The following is a 20,217-nucleotide window of genomic DNA, read 5'->3' as shown; positions in this document are numbered from 1 at the left end:
GATTATCGATTAGAAATCGCAATCGATCAACCCAGTGGGCAGAGCAAAGAGTCCCGTGAAGGACAGCGGTCATGATATGTAACGCATGTCTGGGAGAGAGAGTCCAAGAAGCAAAATCAAGAGGTGACGATGAGAGGGTCGCCAAGGATGATTTATTGTTCGCTCAAGAATGGCCACTCAATAGAGCGCCGGGGCACGAATACCTCTAGTCTTAGCGCCAAGCCTTTGTGCAGGAAAGGGCGTCCAGATCAAAAAAAGGAAGAATGCTGGAAAAGGTTTTTCAAAATGGAGGGGAGAAATAGAGGAGAGAGGAGAGTGGAGTGATAAAAAGGAAGGAAAAGAGGATATAGAAGTTCAGTTGGGGAAGTAAGTCTGTCGTAGTTCAGGGTAAGGTCAAGTAGTAGTAGAGGGGGGGGGAAGGCTTTGGTGGGAGAGAGCGACGTCGGTACCGTCCTGACAGAACGATTGTGACAATACGCACCGGTCCTCAGTGTGCCGGTACTTCCTCTAATTAGTAGCCACCCGCAATCAAAACAAGTTCCCCCTTCATCATGACCACTACATCCTGACCATACGGTGACCATACACGGCACGACGGCATGGTCGTCTTGGGCTTAGCGTACAAAAAAAAATCAGTTCTTTCTTTTTTGCTGATTTTCTTTTTTTCCCCTCGCCACAACTTTCAAGTCCTTCCACGCTGTTTCCAGGGCCCCACTTGTCAACTGGCTGCATCTTACACAGTACATCATGGTTCCTGCGCCTTTATTCTGCCCCCAAAGGATGATGATGATTATTATTATTAATTTCTATTTTAATAACTATACTCCGTTGTAACTTGTAACGGCTTTGTCTGTTGTATTGTCATTGATCTAATTTTTTGTATTCTCCCGAATTCAACTTCCTTGATCATCAGTGCCAGGGTTTCATTCGTTGCTCTCCATGAAACCGGGTGGAGTGTGTGATGACTACTCCCGTATTGTGTGGTGAGTCGTTGGCTGGTGGTTGCCGCTGGACTTGTATGAGGCATTTTGTCGCCGGCTAATCCTCTTCAGGTCATCCCACACTAGGAGATCCGACCTCCAGTCGATAGTAAATACAATGTAGTAATATCATTACCACTCTGCTAGTCCGCTAACAACGACTCCATATTATGTATTTGGTTTTCTATATGCGCAATCTCGATATTGCATTCAATCTCTAGTTCTACGTCAACAAAATATAGTTGGAATTTCCAGATCATCTTCATCTCCACCATTCCAACTGGAAACACGTTGCTCGACGCAGTTTTTGCCCTGCATCAGGAATGTTACTCTCGCCAGAAAAGCAAAGGGAGCAAGGAGAATTTACTGAATTCAGCGGGGCCACGAGGGACGGCCGTACCCGTACCGTCATCCGACGTCATGGCAGCCTCCTTTGGCGCTGATCTACGGTATCGTCACGTAACCAAACCACTTGGCTTCGTAATTTACCTCCAAAAGCGGCGTTGTGCCTGTGCCTGAACCCTCTCGTCAAGACTTCGGCTCCAGTAAAAATGACCAAAAACCCTAGCCCTCAACTTAGTGTATGTATATCCCTAGTCCACCCGATGGTGAACCTAGGAATAAAACCTACGGGTTATCTCCCCTCTCAAACTATAAACGCGCTCTGCGCGCTTCATGCTACAGTTTCGGTCTGACTGGTCTCGCAGTCTTGGCGGGGTTTACCTGACTCTTCTAGGGAACTTGAAATGCAAGAATCATACACAATTTCATTTGGCTCTTGCTCCTCGATGCGGACACCTCTGACGTAACATACGTATAACTAGACCTGACTCCCGTAAGGTGAACTGTATTATCGATGGGAGCGAGTTCGGACCTCTTCCGACATGAATTAGCCGGAGAAAGCACCTACATAGTAATAGTACTAGTACCTGCATTATTTGGTTCAGCATTATATTAGTACTCCGCAGACATTAATGATCAGCCCGTATAATTATGAAACAAGACTATACCATGGAACAAAGATGGTTCACATATAAAGGCATCAAAGGCTACTCGAAGGAATACATAGTACTCAGTACTCCGTAAATACTCTGTCAATCAAAAAAAAAAAAAAAAGGGTCTCCACTGTATACACATCGGAAACCCTCCCCCAGGACACACTGTCTTGGCCCTGCTCCGTGCCGGGCGATCGGGCTTGGTATACATACGTCCCAGCGTCAGCCATCAAAAACCCCCACCGTCATGATCCTCCGTGCATGTCATTCCAAAGCACGCCAAGTCCAAAGGTAGCGTCGCTATGGCGCCAAGAGCTGTCCTGCCTGCGCCTGTCCAGCTAGCCAAAATAGTTGACTAGTACCGTACTACTAGGCTGTTTCTTTACTTAGTACACCTCCAGTATCTCTACTAAATCTGATCCCCGGAGGATCTTCAGGATTGTCGTCATCCAAAGAGGCGATGCTTTAGGCAAACCTCATATCGTGCAGATATCCTCCGCTCCATATGGACAGTTTCAAGATTGATTGAACCGCTCGGTCGCGTCGCATGGACGATGATCGGTCTTCCACGTACTGCCGGTCTCCGATCTGCAGTGAAACGACCAGTAGTATACAGCCCTGTACTCTTTGGGTACCTAGTATATCTAGGGATCGAAGCAACTAGTGAGTTGCATGGTGTCCTCGGCCCACTCAACCGACTCGACGGGAAATCTGTCATCGTTTACAGAAACCAAATCTGAATATCGACATCATTGGCGCTTCTCGAAGAATAAATGACCTCAATGGGCACCAATCGCCAGGCAGAGCGACGGGCTGACGAGGGCAGCCCGCTTGCGAGCTCCGAGCAGGAAGAGCGGTCAGCCGCAATCACGATCAGCCCCGGCGGCGTTCCACAATGGAGAATTAACAAACTTGTCGCATAGTCATCTTCAGTCAGCTACTCCATAGGTACCTAAAGACAAGTACCCAAAGACAGTAGGCATCTCACTTAGGTAGCGACATGATTTTACTCGTAAAAGTACACCGTTCGGTACTTCGGCAAGGGTCCTGCTCCCTGAAGCATCATAGATGCGTACAAGATTCTCATCTCACGCTTTGATGCGTCCTTCCTGTCATGTACGTGCATGGAACACGACTAGTCAGTCGAAGTCGACAAGTTAAATGTAATCCCCAGATGAAACTGGCTTTCAGATCTTGACAAGCTTCGCGAATCCGAGGAGATCACCCCACATTGCACCTCTCCGAGCAGGCATGGCCCCTGTCGTTCTCGCGAGTCCTTAGTGGTCAGCGCATATTTCGCCCACGAACCGGTCAGTAGTCAGCGCGAGGCCATGGTTGTGTTTGTAATACCGGCGAAGCTTGTTGTCATCGGAACGGCGGTGCAGGGAAGGGGATCGGCTGGGTGGGTAATGTATGTAGTGGTGGTGGGTACAGGACTGTAAGTATGTACATCGGTGAAGTTTGCGAGGTAGCAAATCTCAACTGGTTGAAGGGGAGATTTTCTCCGATCGGCGAGAAAATTTTGGCGAGGGAGGGTGGAAAGATGTTGATGGGACGCTGCTGGGGCTCGTTACTGGCCGGCAGGAGAGAGTGCTTTTTTGGGGCACGAGATCGTTTTGATCGGCCCTGCTGTCCGTTCTTTACTGTTTCGTATTATGATTTGAGAAGCATGCACCTCTCTTCTCTTTGGCTGGTTACCCATTATTCAATTCGCAAGCCAATTCTTGTCGGCACGTACTAGAAAATAGAAAGAAAGTGGCAATGTATACATTGCAAGTCGGGTATATTCCGTACTTAGTCTCTCTGTACTTTGGACTGCCAGCCACAGAGGACTATTCTCCGCTATACGCGATGACTTTTGTAAAAACAACAATTCAATCCTGCGCCCCCACTCAAGACGAGTACAGCAAGGTCCTAGTCCAATAATCATTCGAGGCAATCGACGCCCATATGATAGAACAGGGGGCCAAGAAGATCCCTCCAAATTATCCGTAACCGCCCCCTCTCCTCTCCATAATACACAAGTACTAATTACAAAACACATTGAGATTCACGATCCAACTCACCAATCCAAAAGGAGACCTTGTTCAAACCCGCCAGGAGGGGCCAAGAGAATTATCCCGCGCACAGCGGGACAGCGTTGCGCTCGTGGCACCAGACGGGACGGGAGTTGAGTTGGGGCCCGTGGAGAAAACAAAACCGGGCATTGAAGACTCAATATCGGGACATTCAAATCCCAAGATCTGATTTGACCCGAGTCTCCTCATGCTACCCAAAACTATGGATTAAACTATCTTCCTGCCAGCCGATCTCTAGTCTCATGTCAGAAGATTCTCCGTCGGGTATTGAATGTTGATTCACGTTCTGTGCCGCTACGTATACTCAGGACAATAAGGTGTGAACTGTGCAGGTGGAGTCCGAACTAGGACCAAAAGCTGGCACGAGCGTGGACGATAATAGCACACAAGCACCCGACCGAGCAAAAAAGAACTAAACCCTTCGGGTCCTAGGCGATGGAGCCGGGTGAAGGATGTGTTGTACAATTGTACATACATTGGATGCGAGGCACTCGTTGACCGGAGCGCAATCGGGGGAAGTGGAGACCTCGTAGGAAATCGAATTGGAGGCTGGCAGTCCTCGCCGGGGTGAACCAGAAAGAAGCGGGCGTGAAACGGGGTCAGAAAGCAAAAAGCAATTACGAACCAGAGCAAGAGGTCGCTGTGCTTGACGAGGCTAACCAGTTAACACACTTGAAGGCAGCGAGTGCAGATGTTGGAAGTGCAGGTTTAGCTAGTTTTCATGATGTTGAATTGTAGTTAGCTAACCACGATGACCAAACCAGTGTTCCGAGGAACCTCTTACAGTGGTGCGCAGGAGAATGGCTTACTAGTCAACTTAGTATGGCGTTGTATGAGGCATTTTGGTTCGCTTTCCACCACGAATCTGCGACGTCCACCAGAAACAGTTAAGCCACGACGCCTCAAAATGAGGGGAAGAGGGTTTTGACAGCGGCTGTCCCGCTTGGCTTGACTTGGAGGATTTGGTGGTTCATAGAACCCCTCTTTTTGATGTTTCTTTTGCAGGGCTGTCTTTGTTTTTTTCCCCCCTTCTTTCGAGAAATGTTTGTTTGCTACGCGGGGTTGCCAACATGTCAATTGATCATACTAACGACGAAACTTATTCCCCGAGTGGTCAATTCCTGCCCAGCAGATACATCGTGTTGCCTTTTTTTTCGATGATGATAGTGCAAGTGCCGGGGGCAGGCACCCTGGCTGAACCTGCCATTTTGGTATCGGCCATAAGTACCACGAGTATACTCAGGTCGGGCGTAGATGCCCCCTGCTATCCCTACTGCATCTGTTCGGATATCTCGGTCATGATGACTACCAACCTGAAAACCCTCCTAGCGGGAACCCCGAAGCATAGATTGCTTCTTCTGCGACAGATGGGACATGATGACATCCCTCGCAGGCGCATCATATAGACATATTGGACCATCAATGGCCCCGGAACTCCTTCTCGATGCCCGAATCACCCTGGACATTGATTCACATTAACTTACCCTTATCTTGCTTAGGAAATGCCATCATTCTCGCGCATCTGAATGGCTATCCTGACAGAGCTTATGCTCAATATCCTTCTTCATGCATGACTGTGCGGACTACAGCGTATGTGCTGTACAGTCAAATACAGTCATGCCACCCTCCTGTCGCTTAGAGCCAGGAACGTGCCTGAGACAAGACTGCATTAATGAGGTCAGTTGACGGTACATGGACTATCGAACTCAAAACACACTTGACTTCCACAGCATCGCCAAGATTGTCTGGTCATCACTTCATCCATGCAGAAATCAATCTTCAAGGCCAGCAAAGCATCACTACCCGACAGAGTGAAATCTTCGGTCTTTCAGTCACTGCGGCCATCGGCTTGTACGCATTCCACGGCAATGCTTGGCGACAACGACTGATATTCCAGCCTGCCAAGCCCTGGGCATGGCCCTCGCGCACCTTCAGAATGCGACCGGTGTTACGCGGACTCCGAAGTGGCCGGGCTATTGAGACCAGCAGGGTGACGGTTGATTCACGACCTGGAGACACTGGCAATCAAAGTCAAGGAGTGGAAGCTAATCTCCCCTGAAGAAGCAATAACAATGCCCCCACAGATCTAAATCTGGGGGCAGTGGAGTGAACTGACACGAACGAGCGGGCTCGAAGCCCCTTTCTTGACTTTGGAGGCCTAGATCTTGGCAGAGTTCCTGCACAAGAAGGTTCAGGAGAGAGAAGATCTTCCTTCCGCCCGTCCCCTATTAACGATAGACTTCGTATGGTTTCATCGCAGGGGAACGCTATCCCGCTGGACGCCAAGCCATACACTGCCACTGCCTCTGGTCTCAAAAAAGAAGCAGCAACTCGGCCGCCTGGAGCCCGACGGTTCCATTGACAATGGCCTGCGCCAAGGGCGATCACGGCGATCCTGCTACCCATGAAGCGTACATGAAAGGGAGGGCTTGGCACTTTCTCCGAGCATCGAGGGGGTGACAAGGTTTTGCTTTTTCCAAACGCCAAGCCGTCGCACGGCGTGACGAGGTCTGCTGGTTCGGTTTGTTACAGTGGCAGTGTCGAAAATCATGCTCTCTTCCGCCCGAGACGAATACCCGAGATCGACCGGCTACAGGGCTTGGCCATGCACAATGAACATTCGGTCGGACCGATCGGGGTTGATTCGTCACTCGGTGAATCGGCAGCAACTGGGCTGAGTACATACAAGACGAGTACGTTACAGATGGTTCTTTTCAGCCGCCTTGGATAGTCCTTTCGGAGAGAAGAAAGTGTACGACGAATCCTTCTGCAAGGATACTACTGTTGACGTATTGTAGACTTCTCCGTAGGCTGAATACGAAGTGTTGTTGCGCCCAGTTGAGCCCCCAAGTAAGCTGTTAGGGGCCGAATGGGGCGGCACAAAAGGAGCTATTTCTGGCGGCCAGCTAACCCTCACAGCGTACGGAGTAACTATACGGAGTATCGTGAGAAGAAGGTACAGGGAGGCCACAATCGATCGCATTCGACAGTCGTTTTGAGCCTTGCAAATGGTGAATGGTGAGTTGCTTGATATCCAACTTCACAAGGTAACTACACTGTAGATATCTATGCTGGGCAGTTAGTGAGTGTCATGCTACATACCATGCTTCTATCCTATATGGATTTCTTTTCTCAGCCGCTGCTACCTTTACGAGGAGACTCAGAGGCTCTATGAGTACATTCTAGAATATGCTTTAATTCACTTAGTTCTTGGGGCTCAATCAATCCCGTCTGATGCTATGTTATTTTATCTTTGAACCATCTATAAAGATGATAGAATGGAGCCCATCTCTTGGAATCACAGAAGTTGGCAAAATATAGCAATGACTAGAAAACTGACCACGAAATAATGACTTTGATACTACCCATTTTGTAATCGGCCCTGAAGCAAAAGCCACGCCAGGTAGTTCCCGCTTTGCCTAAGAGTCATAAGCCTTCCAAGCTCAAGATTCTCTTCTCCTAAAGTTCCTTTCACTACACTTCCATATCTACGAGCCAGCCTCGCGAGTTAAAGATTGCAAAGCCTTCTAGTTCCAGAACGCGAAGAATATGGTCTATATCAGTTATGATTTCCTTTCCACTAACTGTGACTCGAGAGAGCAGTCTTGGTCTTCCTTAGACGCAGTTTCATAGGCTGCCAACTCGCTGTTTTGACTTTCATGCTTGTTTTATAGAATAAACTCGGCCATCATGGATTTTTTTCAGGGCTTGGCGATGCAACTCGATTTAGCATGATTTGGCATACTTCTCTTTGATGTGTCTGACCTCGGATATTTCGAGGCTTTATCAGGGCATAGTATATTCCAGACTCCTCGCCCCAGAGTGATAAATCATTGTCATATGTATGCACTTGTTACTGCAAAAGCTAAGCTGCATCAGACTCTTTCTATTGCTATATGGCCTATGCTAACGCAAACAGGTAGAGACAACGGGGAGGTTGGATCTGGCTTTCTTTACACATAGATGATGCTATTGAGGGATTCTCTATATCACTTGTGTAAGAGCGGATACAGAAGAAAAATGCTGTACATAACCATCCTGAACGAGTGCCCGTCAAGGCCGAAATCTGGGAGGTTTCTGCCTGGGAGATATCGTGTCAAACAAAGAACGTGCCGCCAATGCAGCCCACAAGATCAAACAGAACAAGCACAAGAGACCAACGAGGCTCCAGCAGTCGTTCCAACATATGCAGACGATAAACCCTGGCCGTTGAAAAAACTTTGGAAGCCAAAGTAAAATACCCCTGCTTCTTGTCCCTTGAAGGTTCTCTGATTGAACTCATGACTTATCACGCCGTCTTTGCCCTTTTCTATGGTTGACATTCCCGTATCACCGAAATCTTGCGTCACTCGGTGGAATGTCGGACCCTCGCCTCGGTGAAGAACTATACGCAGTGCACTTTGATGGCGGCCGTGATCATGTCGAGTCCTATGAAGCAATCAGCAAGAGCTGGGTACAATCAGCCTGCAATGTTGCTTCACAGAGCATGCTAACTGAAGCAGGCTCATACAGCGGGAGCTTCGAATTATTTGCCTCGATGATGAAATACATACATGCATTGCATTCTGAGGAGCACCACGACCCAATTCAATCATAGTAAGAAGTCGGCCGTAAGGGAGCAGGCTCCGATAACGTGAATTGCAGAATACATCACTGCCTCCTTCGCTGATAATTTTAATGCAATATACTCCGAGGAACATAGTGGCTCTGTTCCATCTCAGAAAGATGCCAGTCAAGGCTGAGCATCATCCAATGGTGTCTTCTTCATTGCCCATGGGCTCAGATTATATCAACGGAATTACTTGCTTCCATGATGATCTGCGTACTATATACGCTGAGGGAGCATCACGACCCTGTTCGGGTTCAGAAAGAAAACAGGTAAGGCACATTATGCCCTCACTTGTCACACTGACATAGATCTCTAATCGAAGCAATCCAAATGCTTGCTATTTGCTGAGAATGTTCTGGCAAAGGGGCAGAGAATCGAGCATCAGACGGTTAATTCAATCTGAATATTACTATTTGCTATTTCTAGTCCTTTAGTAGGCAGTTCAGTCCTATCCAATAGTTGGTTTGAAAAAGCTGAACACCAAATTTAGCTGTATACGATCCAGGGCAAATGCCACGACGCTAAATTTACCCCTCCAACATGCCGCGAATACGAGCTCGCTTGTGACAACCTGAGGGGTAAATCAATCTCCCTCAAGCGCCTTCTTGAGTAAATTAAGAGGCAATATCTCTCATCTCAGGATTTATCACTCACAATAAATCTTGACTGCTATCAGCGACAGTATAATGGATCCCCTCTCCATCTCCGCCTCGGTGGCCGGCCTTATCACAATATCGACTCAAATCCTAAGCCTCGTCGGTGCGATCAAGTCCAAAAACAACAAGGGTTTGGAATCCCTCGCGCGTGAAGTTGTGGCTGTTCGTGGAATCCTCTGTCAGATTCAACAGATTATCCAGTTTCAATCCACCAAGCCGACCAAAAGCGCAGAATGGCTGGAGGCGCTCAACAACACTTTAGACAATTGTGGAGCCACATATCTCACGCTTCAGAAAGAGTTGCAGGGGCTACAATCGAACTCAAAGCTTGATTCTTTGAAGATGAAAGTGAAGTGGACACTGAAGGAGAGTGATATCCAGGACAGAATGAGAAGTCTGGAAAGCTACAAACTTTCCCTGGATCTGTTGCTTTCTGTCCAGACTAGGTATGTTTTAGTGCGAAGTAAAGATGGCGCATGCTTACCATTTAACAGTACTACTACAACAAATATCGAGGAAATCCTTATTCAGGTTCAGAAGAAACTGACACTAAAACCCGAGGAATCTGCTGTTGTGAAAACACCTCTCTCATGGCGACAGAAGCTAGCAGGTCTTGATCCAGGACAGGCTGACAGGCCGAAAAAGGAGGATACGGGGGCAATCTCTCCTGCACTTGGAAGTAGTGCCAGCTCGGCGACTCTGGATTCTGATATGTCCCATGTGATCACCGGTCCCAAGACGACTGGCTGGGATGAACCAGGATTCTACGGTCTCAGTCAAGATGAGGGTCAACAAGCCCCTGATCTCAACAGCTCTGATCTGACTTTGGTGTGTGAATTGTAAGTGCAAATAATCTGATTCCCAATACATATTGTACACTGACATTTTCACGCAGCAAAATTGGAAAGCAGAAAATCAGTCTGGTCTGCAACTGGGATGACCCATCACCGGCAAACGAATCAGTGAAGCCCATACAATTACATATCTTATTTAAGGGACCGTCAGCGGGGGATTTGCACTTTATGCAGATAAAGGACTGTAAGTGATTAAATATTTTTGAAGACCCAAGGCTAATATTCTTCAGCTTTATCGATGATAACACTACATCGCTTTTTTTTGCTCCGACTGGAAAGTCCAGTCTCATAATTGCACGATGTGATGTGAAGGGCCTCGCCTGCTCACTTGATGATATCTCGGGACAGGAGTCCCCAGAGGATTATCATCTTGCACTAGGAGGTTACGCTCTTAAATCAAGTACCAAGATCGAACAAATATTGGTGAATTTTGAAACCACTCGCGGTATGTCTATTGGTATAGCTCCCGGAATTGTAAAATACTTACAACAATAGATCGCGAGGACTTCCTGGGGCACATGTATGCCGCTCAATACTTTCAGCGTATGGAGACTGCTTTTGGGATGCCTAACAAGCTTTACCATGATTCGAATGTCGGAAAAAGGTAATCACCTGTGAAAATTTTCGGTTTAAGCGAAACTTGAAAAGGAAACTGACAGCTTGGAACAGAATTCAGCATGTTCAGGTAGGATATGCAGATGGTACGGAGAAATCCTACATTTATCCGTATCTCTCAGTAGAATACAGCCTGGAAGATCAAGCTCCGCGACTCACATGCACAACAAAGCCGATGGATCACGTCGGAGTCTTTCATGAAGAGTGTGAGTGCAGCTGTCCTGTACTTGGTCTGAATTCTACTCGATATCTAACGCAGTCCAGTGTCGACCCTTGATATGCAGATAGTAGGGGATGAGACTATCGTCTGCACCACTGCAGATGGGAATAAAATCCGCACAATCTCGATCACCTTTGGATATTTGGGTGGTAAGAAATCTATGTCAATACACTCCACGGCACTGCTAATTCCGCCACAGAGGCTATACATATGTACAACCGCTTGCAAGATGTTGTACGTGGGTGGACCGCGATGAGTACGAAAAATATTACTGAATATGAGATCAAGAAGGAATGGTAAGAGCTGCTTTCGGTCTCCTTGAACTCTGTGAACCCCCTCTCTGAGAACCATTCCAATGTAGGAAACCCCGAAAACTGGAGTTCTGGGAGGGATCTAAAGCTCCAGGAGAACCATTCCATAGCGTCATTGTGGTTGCCAAAACAGACCGTTCCCTCAAGAGACTGATGATGGATGTTTACGATATGACTCGGACCGAGAAGTTGGCTACTTTCTATGGTAAGTAGTTGCCCTAGCTGATCTTATCTTTGAATTACTACCGGAATTTTACTTACGGTTCCTAGTGATGACATATTCTGTACTCTTCCACAAGCGCCACATGCGAGCATCCTCGCCTGATTTCTTTACCGCGCCCGTTATGCAGACCGGCTTCTGGGATCTCAGAAACGGCGGTGATACATCGGAAGAAAACTTCCGGGCAGGCCAGGTGCGAATGTACGGGCCAAATGAAAAGCAGCTATGCGAGCAGCTGGAGGATTTTGTAGAGGCCATGATGAAGGATAGTCAGGATGCCCTGAAAAAGGTCATGATTGAGATTAATCGGGATTGAGCAAAACTGGAAAGCTCACTCAGTTTGTGGTCCCGATGTGTATACTTCCCACCTATTCCAGCTTCTCAAGTGGAGTCTGTCGATGATTAGAGTGTAACCTCCTCCTTACTTGTTTCGGAATATATCACTTGTCAGACAATAATATGCCAGATTTTCGATCCTAGATCCTGCAGTCGATTCTCTAAAAATTCAGGTTTTTACCCCAGTGTGGCTCGCACCCTGATTATCTGATGCCTGAATTCCAAGGCCGCAATGCCCAATTTTGGGGAGAGGCAAAGCACGTGCCGTCTTATCACGAGAATGATCAACGAGGCCCCCAACTAACGAGTTCCTCAATATGCGGCCAACTTGGACTTTGGCACAATTCAAATGCCTTCATAATGGGAGGAGCTCCCTGGAGATCAGACAGTTGTAATACTTGCAGAAGGCGAAAAGTAAAGGTAAGTCGAGAAATCCAACAAGGCAAACAAAATAGGAGATTCATTAATTCGCGCAGTGCGATCTACAGCGGCCCCATTGTGCAAGATGCCTGCGCGGGGGCCACGGCTGCGAGGGTTATGAACGAGCTTCAAAGTTCATCGTACACACTTTTGCCGACCAAGTCAAAAAGGGCAAGGAACCGAATTACAAGCCCATGCAATTTCAATCCAAGCAGGCCCCCAAACAGGCTCCTCGAACAACAAAGGAGACGAGTATTACCATCATCAACGTGAATGCCCAGATCCGCTCTCAGCTTTTCTCAATATTCATTGACTCTTACAATCCGTCTGCACCAACGGGTCCAGTCTCCTTCCGATTCAAGAATGCCTCGAATCTATTGGAAGCCTTCCCGTCTATGCTGGACGGCAAGAACAGCCAATTACTGGACCGGGCCACATCGGCACTTGCGTCTGTGTTTGTCGGCAAGAAGTTTAAGAATGAACAAATGATTCATCATGGTGTCGCACTGTACAACCAGGCAATACATTCGTTTTCCCGTCTAATATCGCGTCAGGGACTGCCTGTTCGAGAGGTTCTTTGTGCCAATCTTGTGTTCCAGTTTTACGAGGTTGGTTTAAATCTACTACTTGAAGTCTCGCCTAATTTCTTCTCTAACATTCACAGATGATAAACTCCACGGCGGGCTTCTCGGGATGGATGGCACATATGCAAGGAGCCAATGCTGTGGTCTCTCAGCATGAGAAGTCATTAGAAAGGGATCGGGTATCCATTATGCTCTTCCGTCAACTCAAACTATCAAATGTGGGCAATCCCATATAGCTCGGCATACTCAGGCAATATTTGCTAATCCAATTTCTAGATCTTCCATGCGATTGGGAAATCCAGATCTGCCCTCTACTTCTGCCCAATGTGGCAATCCTTAACATCGGGCACCGACGGCAATGAATGGGCCAATCCAGTTGACGAAATCATCGATATCCTCATGAGGTGCACTCTTTTTGTCGAATACATCGACAATATATACTCTGGCCATGATACAATACAGTTGATGAAACTTTGCAAAACCTTGAAACGCCAGGCCGAATTGTGGTACGCGAGGCTAAATTCCACATCGCCAAGTCCATTATACACGGTCATCCCTAATAAAGCCGACATTTCCCGGTCTCACATCACCAAACCACTCTTTCCGGAAACATACCATTTCGTTTCTATCGAAATAGCAGAGGCACATATGCTATATTGGACAGCCTCACTTATCATCTACACCCTCTTCCAAGAGATTGAACGTCGAGAGGAATCTTCACATACCATCTTGCTTGATGCTCAAAGCTCAAACCTTATTCATGACACCAAAGAGGGCGAGCCGAGTTCATTCATGAAAAATGCCGAATTATATACTGACCAAATCTGCCGTGCGGTGGGATACTTTATTCAACCACACATGCATATCCTGGGTGGCCATAATTTACTCTTCCCCGTGTCGATGGCGGCTCAATTCTTCTATCGCAATGAAATTGACGATCGCTATCTATGGTGTCAAGAAGTCTTTTCTTTCCTCGAGTCGCTCGGGCTCGGCCTGGCGCATATCTTACGAGGGACACCTTGGTCAAGATACAAATCAGGCAGCGGTTTGCAATCATGATGACCTCGATAGAGTTATAATTCAAACTTCATTATGATGTATAGACTCCCGTTGAAAGTTACATTGATGGAATGATACTTATTGTAAAACTAATTTTCTTACGAATAAATTGATAATTGAGAAAGGAAATTATCCATTGATTGCGAGGGGACCAGGAGAAACCATAGAGTCTGGTCCTCTCTGGTGAGACACCAGAATCTTTCAAGCATTCTCGCTTGCAGTCTTCCTTAGTCTCGCGTGCCGCCCTTTCTCGGACCACGGGAAATGGACAACAGGAACAACGAAGAAGCTGTTGCTATCATCGGCAATGCCAGCAAAGGCATTATACCAAGCCAGGAAAGCCCCCAGGAAAGCCAGAAGTCCGCCTGCCTTCATGAGACCTTCATTTGGTAATTCCTGTGCATTCGGGAAAAAGTAGGACAGAGCGATGAGAAGGATGGCAATATCGACCACGAAGAAGAGGGAGAAGAATGCCACGGTGGATTTGACGGTGCACAGCATTATCATGAAGGTGAAGATGAACCATGCCTAGACTTATTAGCTCGGGTTTCTCTAATACAATAGACGAGTGAATCCATACCATGAGATAAAGGCCGAAAGAATTGTAAAACATAATCGGCGAGCCCTTGTCAGCTTCTTCAAGGGCACCTATGATGCCGAAACCGCCAGGAATGAAGGTGATCGCAATCGATATCCAGAACCCGCCGTAGGAGGAGAGAACGGTAGCACCGAAAGTATTTCCAGCCGCCATTTCCCTATCAGACATTGTTAGTTTTCGTATTACTAGTTATACGATCTCCCTTTATCACATACCACATCCCAGACAGTAACTGGACCAATCCACCATAAGCCAAAGCAGGTCCAACAATAAAATTCGGCTGGGTAATACCCCTGACATTCATCTGAATGCATCCGAGCATGAAGGTTGTCAACGCGAAACCACACAACCCAAGGGGTGCTGGGTTGGCAATAGTGCGGTTCTTGGGCGATCGGTAAAGACCTGGTTGGAATTCACCTCCGAAAGCAGGAAGTCGACTTTCAGCAGTGTTGATATGGGCTAAGGGGCCATAGCGGCCGGCTTCAATGTCATCGGTATTAGAATCCGAAGAAGACATGTTATTGCGAGCCTTGGCGTTGGGATTGTTGTCGTAAGTCATGATCGGATATGGGCTATCTGGTGCAATTTGGGAGAAGATTAAATGAAGTATAGGAGCTTCGGGAAGGAGGCTAGCTCTTGGAGTAATGCGTGAGGAAGTAATTAATCCAGAGAAGCTGCTGTGCAATGGATTCGACTTCATGATCTCCTTATATATGCAGCCACTCGGGGTACAAGCTGTGCGATCTATGACGACTCAATGCCAAGCGGCAGTTCTCGTCGGGAACCTCCACGAGAATAGAACTAACCAATGAATACCCAGCATTTCGTCAATAGAACGAGATAGACCCCGATAATTGGAAATCAGAGTTTCCAGTGTGAAACAAAAGCTCCATCGGTCCGTCGGTCCGTACAAAAATTCCTTGATATTCCCCCCGCCCGAGAAAATTCCGAGCGAAGACAGTAAGATCTGCGGCTTGTAGATCTCCTTTCAAGCTTTGAGATGATGCGGGGAAACCCCGGATTGGGCGACTCACCTTGGGGTACGCATAAAATAAAGTTATCTTGTGGAGATCGGAGCACAGTTCGGCACCTCATCTCGCAGGGTCCCATATTTAAGCCTATTTGATCCGACTTTCGGAAACTCTGTGGATGCCGAAACTGGAGCCGACTCCTTGATTGACTTTCTGGGGACGCTAGTTAAGTGGATGGTCCACGTTTGGAGGTGATGATACTACGTATTCGCCAACTTAATTGTTGTGGAACCATTTGAGCGGTCTTTCAAGGGGCGATGGAAATAGCGGTATGAAATTCCGCTATTACGATCGAATTAATTGGTTGACACAATTTCCCTTTTGGGATATACTACCACTATGGAACGAAGAACGAAGATGCATCTGGAAAGGCAAGGAGAATCAACTCTCCATGTATTAGCGGAAATTACTTTCCATAGATGGCTCGGCGTACCGGATTGACAAAGATTCCGCAACCGGTGTGATGGATCGATCTGGCGTATCAGTCGTCTTTCGCTTGCTTCTAGTATATTCCGTATCTGTTAAGATAGTATATCCGAATCAGGAACAGAAAATCATTGCATTATGAGCAACATGCTAAGAAACGCCGCCTTCTATGCTATTCCAAAAAAAATCCCCCACCCGCTGATCAAACGATTATGCGTAAATTTATCTCCATCAAATGACAAGCCAGTTTTCTGTGACATCCTTAGCGGTAAGGGCATCCCCACCAAATACATGGAGACATTGCAAAGCAAATGCAGCCTCGCGCGAGAAATCCTCGACAAACTTTGGACCCGAAATCACGGCAACATCGTTAGCGCCGTCCATATTCACATCATCGCCATCCGTTGAGCCGGCGGACTGTTTCATGGCCTGCTGCTGGATCTCCTTGCCAATTTGAAGCACTCGCTCATACCCTTCAACAGCCAAGTGGGACAGATTGAGACCGTGATAGACACGGGCGAAATTGAACTCCACTTCTTGACGTTCTTGCAGTGTAGCCCCACGCTTCTCGCGAACACGACGGTACTCGTGCATGAATGATAGGCCCTGCATGATGAGATAATGACGATTATCACACTGCCGCTTATGCGAGTGATGAATGTAGCAGAGTGCAATAGAGAGAAGAACGACTGGGTTTTGGTCGTCGATAGCATAGGCACGGAAGAAGTAGTTCAGAGCTGGGTAGAAGCTGTTTCCCGAGTAAAGAATGTGGCCGTAAAGCACAAGCAGAGCGATATCCAGCTCATACGCCGGTATGTCTTTTCCATTCTCGTCTTTGGTTGAGAGAGCAGCACGTTCTCTCCAAACGGATTGTCGCGTCGGCTTTGGCTTATCTTCTGTGTCCGGCAGGGTGAAATCCATAGCCTTGATCTGGCGGAGCATAAATTTCATGCTAGGAGACGAGTTGAAGAGAGACTTTTTAGGATTCCCAGCGAGATGGCTCAGCATCGAGAAGAGGCGGTACGTGTCTGTGACAAATTGATACTCCTTCACGAACCAACGAGCCTCACTAGTGAGGGCATCCTCGTCCTGGGCTCGAAGTGCGCATGCTGTAGGAGTATTAGCTCTGAAGTCATCAAATGGCACACGTGATGAAAGACTCACTAAACCAACAGACATGAATCATGCGGGACTTTCGCTTATCGTGAAACCAAACGCTAGCGGTCGCAGCAGCTTCGAGGGCTTCGTAAGCCTCGATTGGCTCACCCTGGTCGGTGACGGTGAGGGAATATTGAAGGAATATGTCCAGCCACGTATCAAATGAAATGCCATGGTATTCAGTTGGAACTACACCTTGTAGTGGTTCCTCTTGGTCCTCGTCACCTGCATCTTGCCGTTAGTCTAATTCCAGTACTTTAGTATTCGGTGAAGGCTTACCTCTCGACTTCTGCAAGCGGCCCGCTATTTCTTCCATCTCGTTCAAAAATGCACTGTTCTTAGATGCGTTGGCCCTCCGTTGTGCTTGGGTGGAATAACCCTGGAATTCGGTCGTGCGTGCCATGGGGTAGAATATCCGATTTGATCGGAATTCGCGCAGCAAGGCATCGGCAATGTCGAGCCAGTCCTCGGTGGCTTCAACGTTGCCATCCTTGACTTTGGGCCCCAGTTGCTGCATCATTGCATAAAGGAACTTGATATCTTCTCCGCGGGCAGCTTCACCCCGCTTCACAGGCTCCGTTTCGACAGGAGTAGCCCCGGTCCACACATCAACTGGAACGGGTTTAGGCGCAAGAGGCCTAAGAGCTACAGGTTCAATCCTCCTGAACTCGGCAGCAAGCTGTTCCAGTCGAGCATCTTTTCTTCTCCGACGGGTCCTGGTTTCCTGTCGGCTAAGCAGAACAGCCTCATTAACATACTTGTATGCCTGGTCAGGCATTCCGAGGCTGTCGTAGAGCTTTGCTAGCTGTGCGCGAGACTCTATGTTACTCGGGTCGTGGTCGGCAACTGTGAGATAACAGCTTTCAGCATCCTCTACCTTGCCTAGTTGCATACAGCACTCGGCCATTGCCAGGAAAAACCCGACGTCGGCATAGTCCGAGGTCTGTTGAATTGGCTCGTAGAAACGAAGAGCTTCTTCAAGCAACCCAACTTCTTTCAAAGCATCTGCAACTTCTCGGAAAAGATCCCCATAGTCAAAGATCCGAGCACCGTCAGAGGTATCGTCGGGATTCAGATATTCCAAATGATGCTAGATAGATCCGGTAGTTAGATTAGCAGGTCTCCAATATCACCATGAGTACGCTTCTTTGGACTCACCATGGCCTCTGCATGATGCTTGTCACCCATCTTCAGTCGGAACATCCCCATTTTGACCCTAAGCTCGAGAGGCAGCCCAAGTCCGTAGCTGTCTCGCGGCCAGTGACCGGGAATGTATCCGTCGGTTTTGATTCGGCGGGGTGAATCCTGGGAGTCCCATTCTCGATCATCGTCCTCAAAATCTGCCCACATAATGTCATCCTTACGACCCAGGATCCATCTAGAGAGCGATTTGAGATAATAAAGCCCCTCCCTGGGCCGGCTCACGTATCCAAAGAGCTCCGCATAAATGTTGATATCGGACCAGGAGAAATCTCGGACTCGATCTGGGTCAAGCGACAGGAAGTGGTTGACGCTTTTTGACCAATGAGTGATTGCTCGTTCAACGTCGTTGAGATCAATGAAGATCTCTGCTATGTGTCGAAGAGCCCGTGTGCTGTATGGTTTATCATGCAGAATGCGTTCATATTCACTCGCAGCCTTGCCGTTATGTCCAAGCTCTCGATAGAGTGCTGCTCTCTGGAATCGAACGTTGTAGTTCCCAGGCTGAATATCAACAATACGGCTGTAACAATAGATAACGTCATTCAGCGCACTCGCGCGGCTTTCACCGGCGCGTTCCAGAAGAAGGCGCGCAACCTTCATCCAGACGGTAGGGTCCTTGGGTCGAGTGTGAGCACCGTTCCATAGCGCTTGTAAGGCTCGAACGTTATCTCCTTTTGCCAGCCAAATTTCCGACAACAGCGAATGGGCAGGGAACATTTCAGGGTTGATCTGGATCGCCTGGTTCACATACTCGTGGGCACGATCGTAATCACCATCAATGAAAGCCGATGTGGCTTCTGAATGAAACATCTTGAATTCCGGTCCAGGATCCAGCGGTTTTCGTGGTCCTCGTTTGATACCCTTTCCGCCACGGGCACCATAACGGCCGGAGAAGCGGCCTCCACCTCGGCGGCGGCGGCGTTCTGCGCCAGAGTCATCAGAATCACCTTCCTCGGGAGATTCCTCATCCTCTTCACTGTAATAATCTGTCAATCTGAGAACGGACGTGTAAAGAAGTCATGGAGGCATACCTGGCACTTCCCTCTTCTGAAAGCTGAAAGTCGGACTCATCGTCGTCTATGATGTCTGCATAGTCCTCCCGAGGAGATGCTAGACTACCCTCAGACACATCCCCAGCTTCATGAACACGGCCCTTGGACGCGTTCTGAGCAAAGAGATCTTGATACAAGCGCGGGTCGATCGCGAGGTCAGCAGGATTGCCCTGGGCAGCAAGAGCATCATTCTCCCGCCAAGGATACTGAACGGTCTCGTCGATATCTGGGTACATGGATGGCTCTTCTGAAGGAGAGCCATAGTCCATGGGATGATCCGGATCTACCATGGCGATAACGGTACGCGGGTCCGGTGGACCATCCAAGCAGAGATTTTGAAAGGTGACACAGAAGAAATAATTCCTCCGCAAGCTGTAGTAAGTGACAGTGACAGTCCTGATGCCCTCGTTTGGCACGTCTCCCGAAAGTGACTGATAGGCGACGTGCGTGAAGAACCAGCGCGCTGGGACCGGCCCAGACCGTATAGTCAAGGCGCGGCACCGAGTCTCTCTCTCCAGGCGTTTCAGGTGTAGCAGCGGCCCTGCTTATTCATAGTAACAGCTCCACCAGGAGCGATGCAATGGATGAATCAGAAAAGAAGGCTGCGCAGTTCTTTTGTCAAAAAGGTTATCAGAGAACGGTGATAGTCAAGGAATGTAAAGTTGACGTTTCCTCATTCCCTCATTCCCGGAGTTTGCGTTGCAGAACCCCGTGACCCTGAAACCGAAAAAGCCTCTTCGGCGGCCGCACTTCCTCCTCCGTCCTTTTTCCACCATCCCCAACTTTCATCTCTCTCTCTCCTCTTCTCCCTC

The 20,217-nt window shown here is 48.1% G+C and overlaps 4 protein-coding genes across 4 annotated transcripts; 2 read left to right on the top strand and 2 right to left on the bottom strand.

Moving 5' to 3' along the window:
• Positions 1 to 9,348: 9,348 nt before the first annotated feature.
• N7496_009567 (uncharacterized protein) lies at positions 9,349 to 11,854 on the top strand (the record flags this gene model as incomplete). The annotated part of the gene is made up of 10 exons (XM_056702481.1): positions 9,349 to 9,764; positions 9,813 to 10,157; positions 10,214 to 10,318; positions 10,403 to 10,617; positions 10,668 to 10,776; positions 10,842 to 10,993; positions 11,052 to 11,156; positions 11,207 to 11,303; positions 11,369 to 11,523; positions 11,589 to 11,854. 10 exons carry the CDS (start codon positions 9,349 to 9,351, stop codon positions 11,852 to 11,854), a joined length of 1,965 nt encoding a protein of 654 aa, XP_056551481.1.
• Positions 11,855 to 12,488: 634 nt separating this feature from the next.
• N7496_009566 (uncharacterized protein) lies at positions 12,489 to 13,937 on the top strand (the record flags this gene model as incomplete). Its single annotated transcript, XM_056702480.1, has 3 exons — positions 12,489 to 12,902; positions 12,959 to 13,096; positions 13,155 to 13,937. 3 exons carry the CDS (start codon positions 12,489 to 12,491, stop codon positions 13,935 to 13,937), a joined length of 1,335 nt encoding a protein of 444 aa, XP_056551480.1.
• A 201-nt stretch (positions 13,938 to 14,138) lies between these two features.
• Positions 14,139 to 15,094, bottom strand: N7496_009565 (acetate uptake transporter family protein; the record flags this gene model as incomplete). The annotated part of the gene is made up of 3 exons (XM_056702479.1): positions 14,139 to 14,465; positions 14,518 to 14,692; positions 14,751 to 15,094. The coding sequence occupies 3 exons, from the start codon at positions 15,092 to 15,094 to the stop codon at positions 14,139 to 14,141; spliced, it is 846 nt and encodes a 281-aa protein (XP_056551479.1).
• Positions 15,095 to 16,223: 1,129 nt separating this feature from the next.
• Positions 16,224 to 19,695, bottom strand: N7496_009564 (tetratricopeptide repeat protein; the record flags this gene model as incomplete). Its single annotated transcript, XM_056702478.1, has 5 exons — positions 16,224 to 17,101; positions 17,157 to 17,375; positions 17,430 to 18,240; positions 18,309 to 19,329; positions 19,385 to 19,695. 5 exons carry the CDS (start codon positions 19,693 to 19,695, stop codon positions 16,224 to 16,226), a joined length of 3,240 nt encoding a protein of 1,079 aa, XP_056551478.1.
• Between the last annotated feature and the right edge of the window lie 522 nt (positions 19,696 to 20,217).

Source organism: Penicillium cataractarum, assembly GCF_028827025.1.
Source record: "Penicillium cataractarum strain IBT 29864 chromosome Unknown utg000008l, whole genome shotgun sequence".
NCBI classification, from domain to species: Eukaryota; Fungi; Ascomycota; class Eurotiomycetes; order Eurotiales; family Aspergillaceae; genus Penicillium; species Penicillium cataractarum.
The sequence above is the reverse complement of the archived record's forward strand: the minus strand, read 5'-3'. Positions and strand labels throughout refer to the sequence as shown.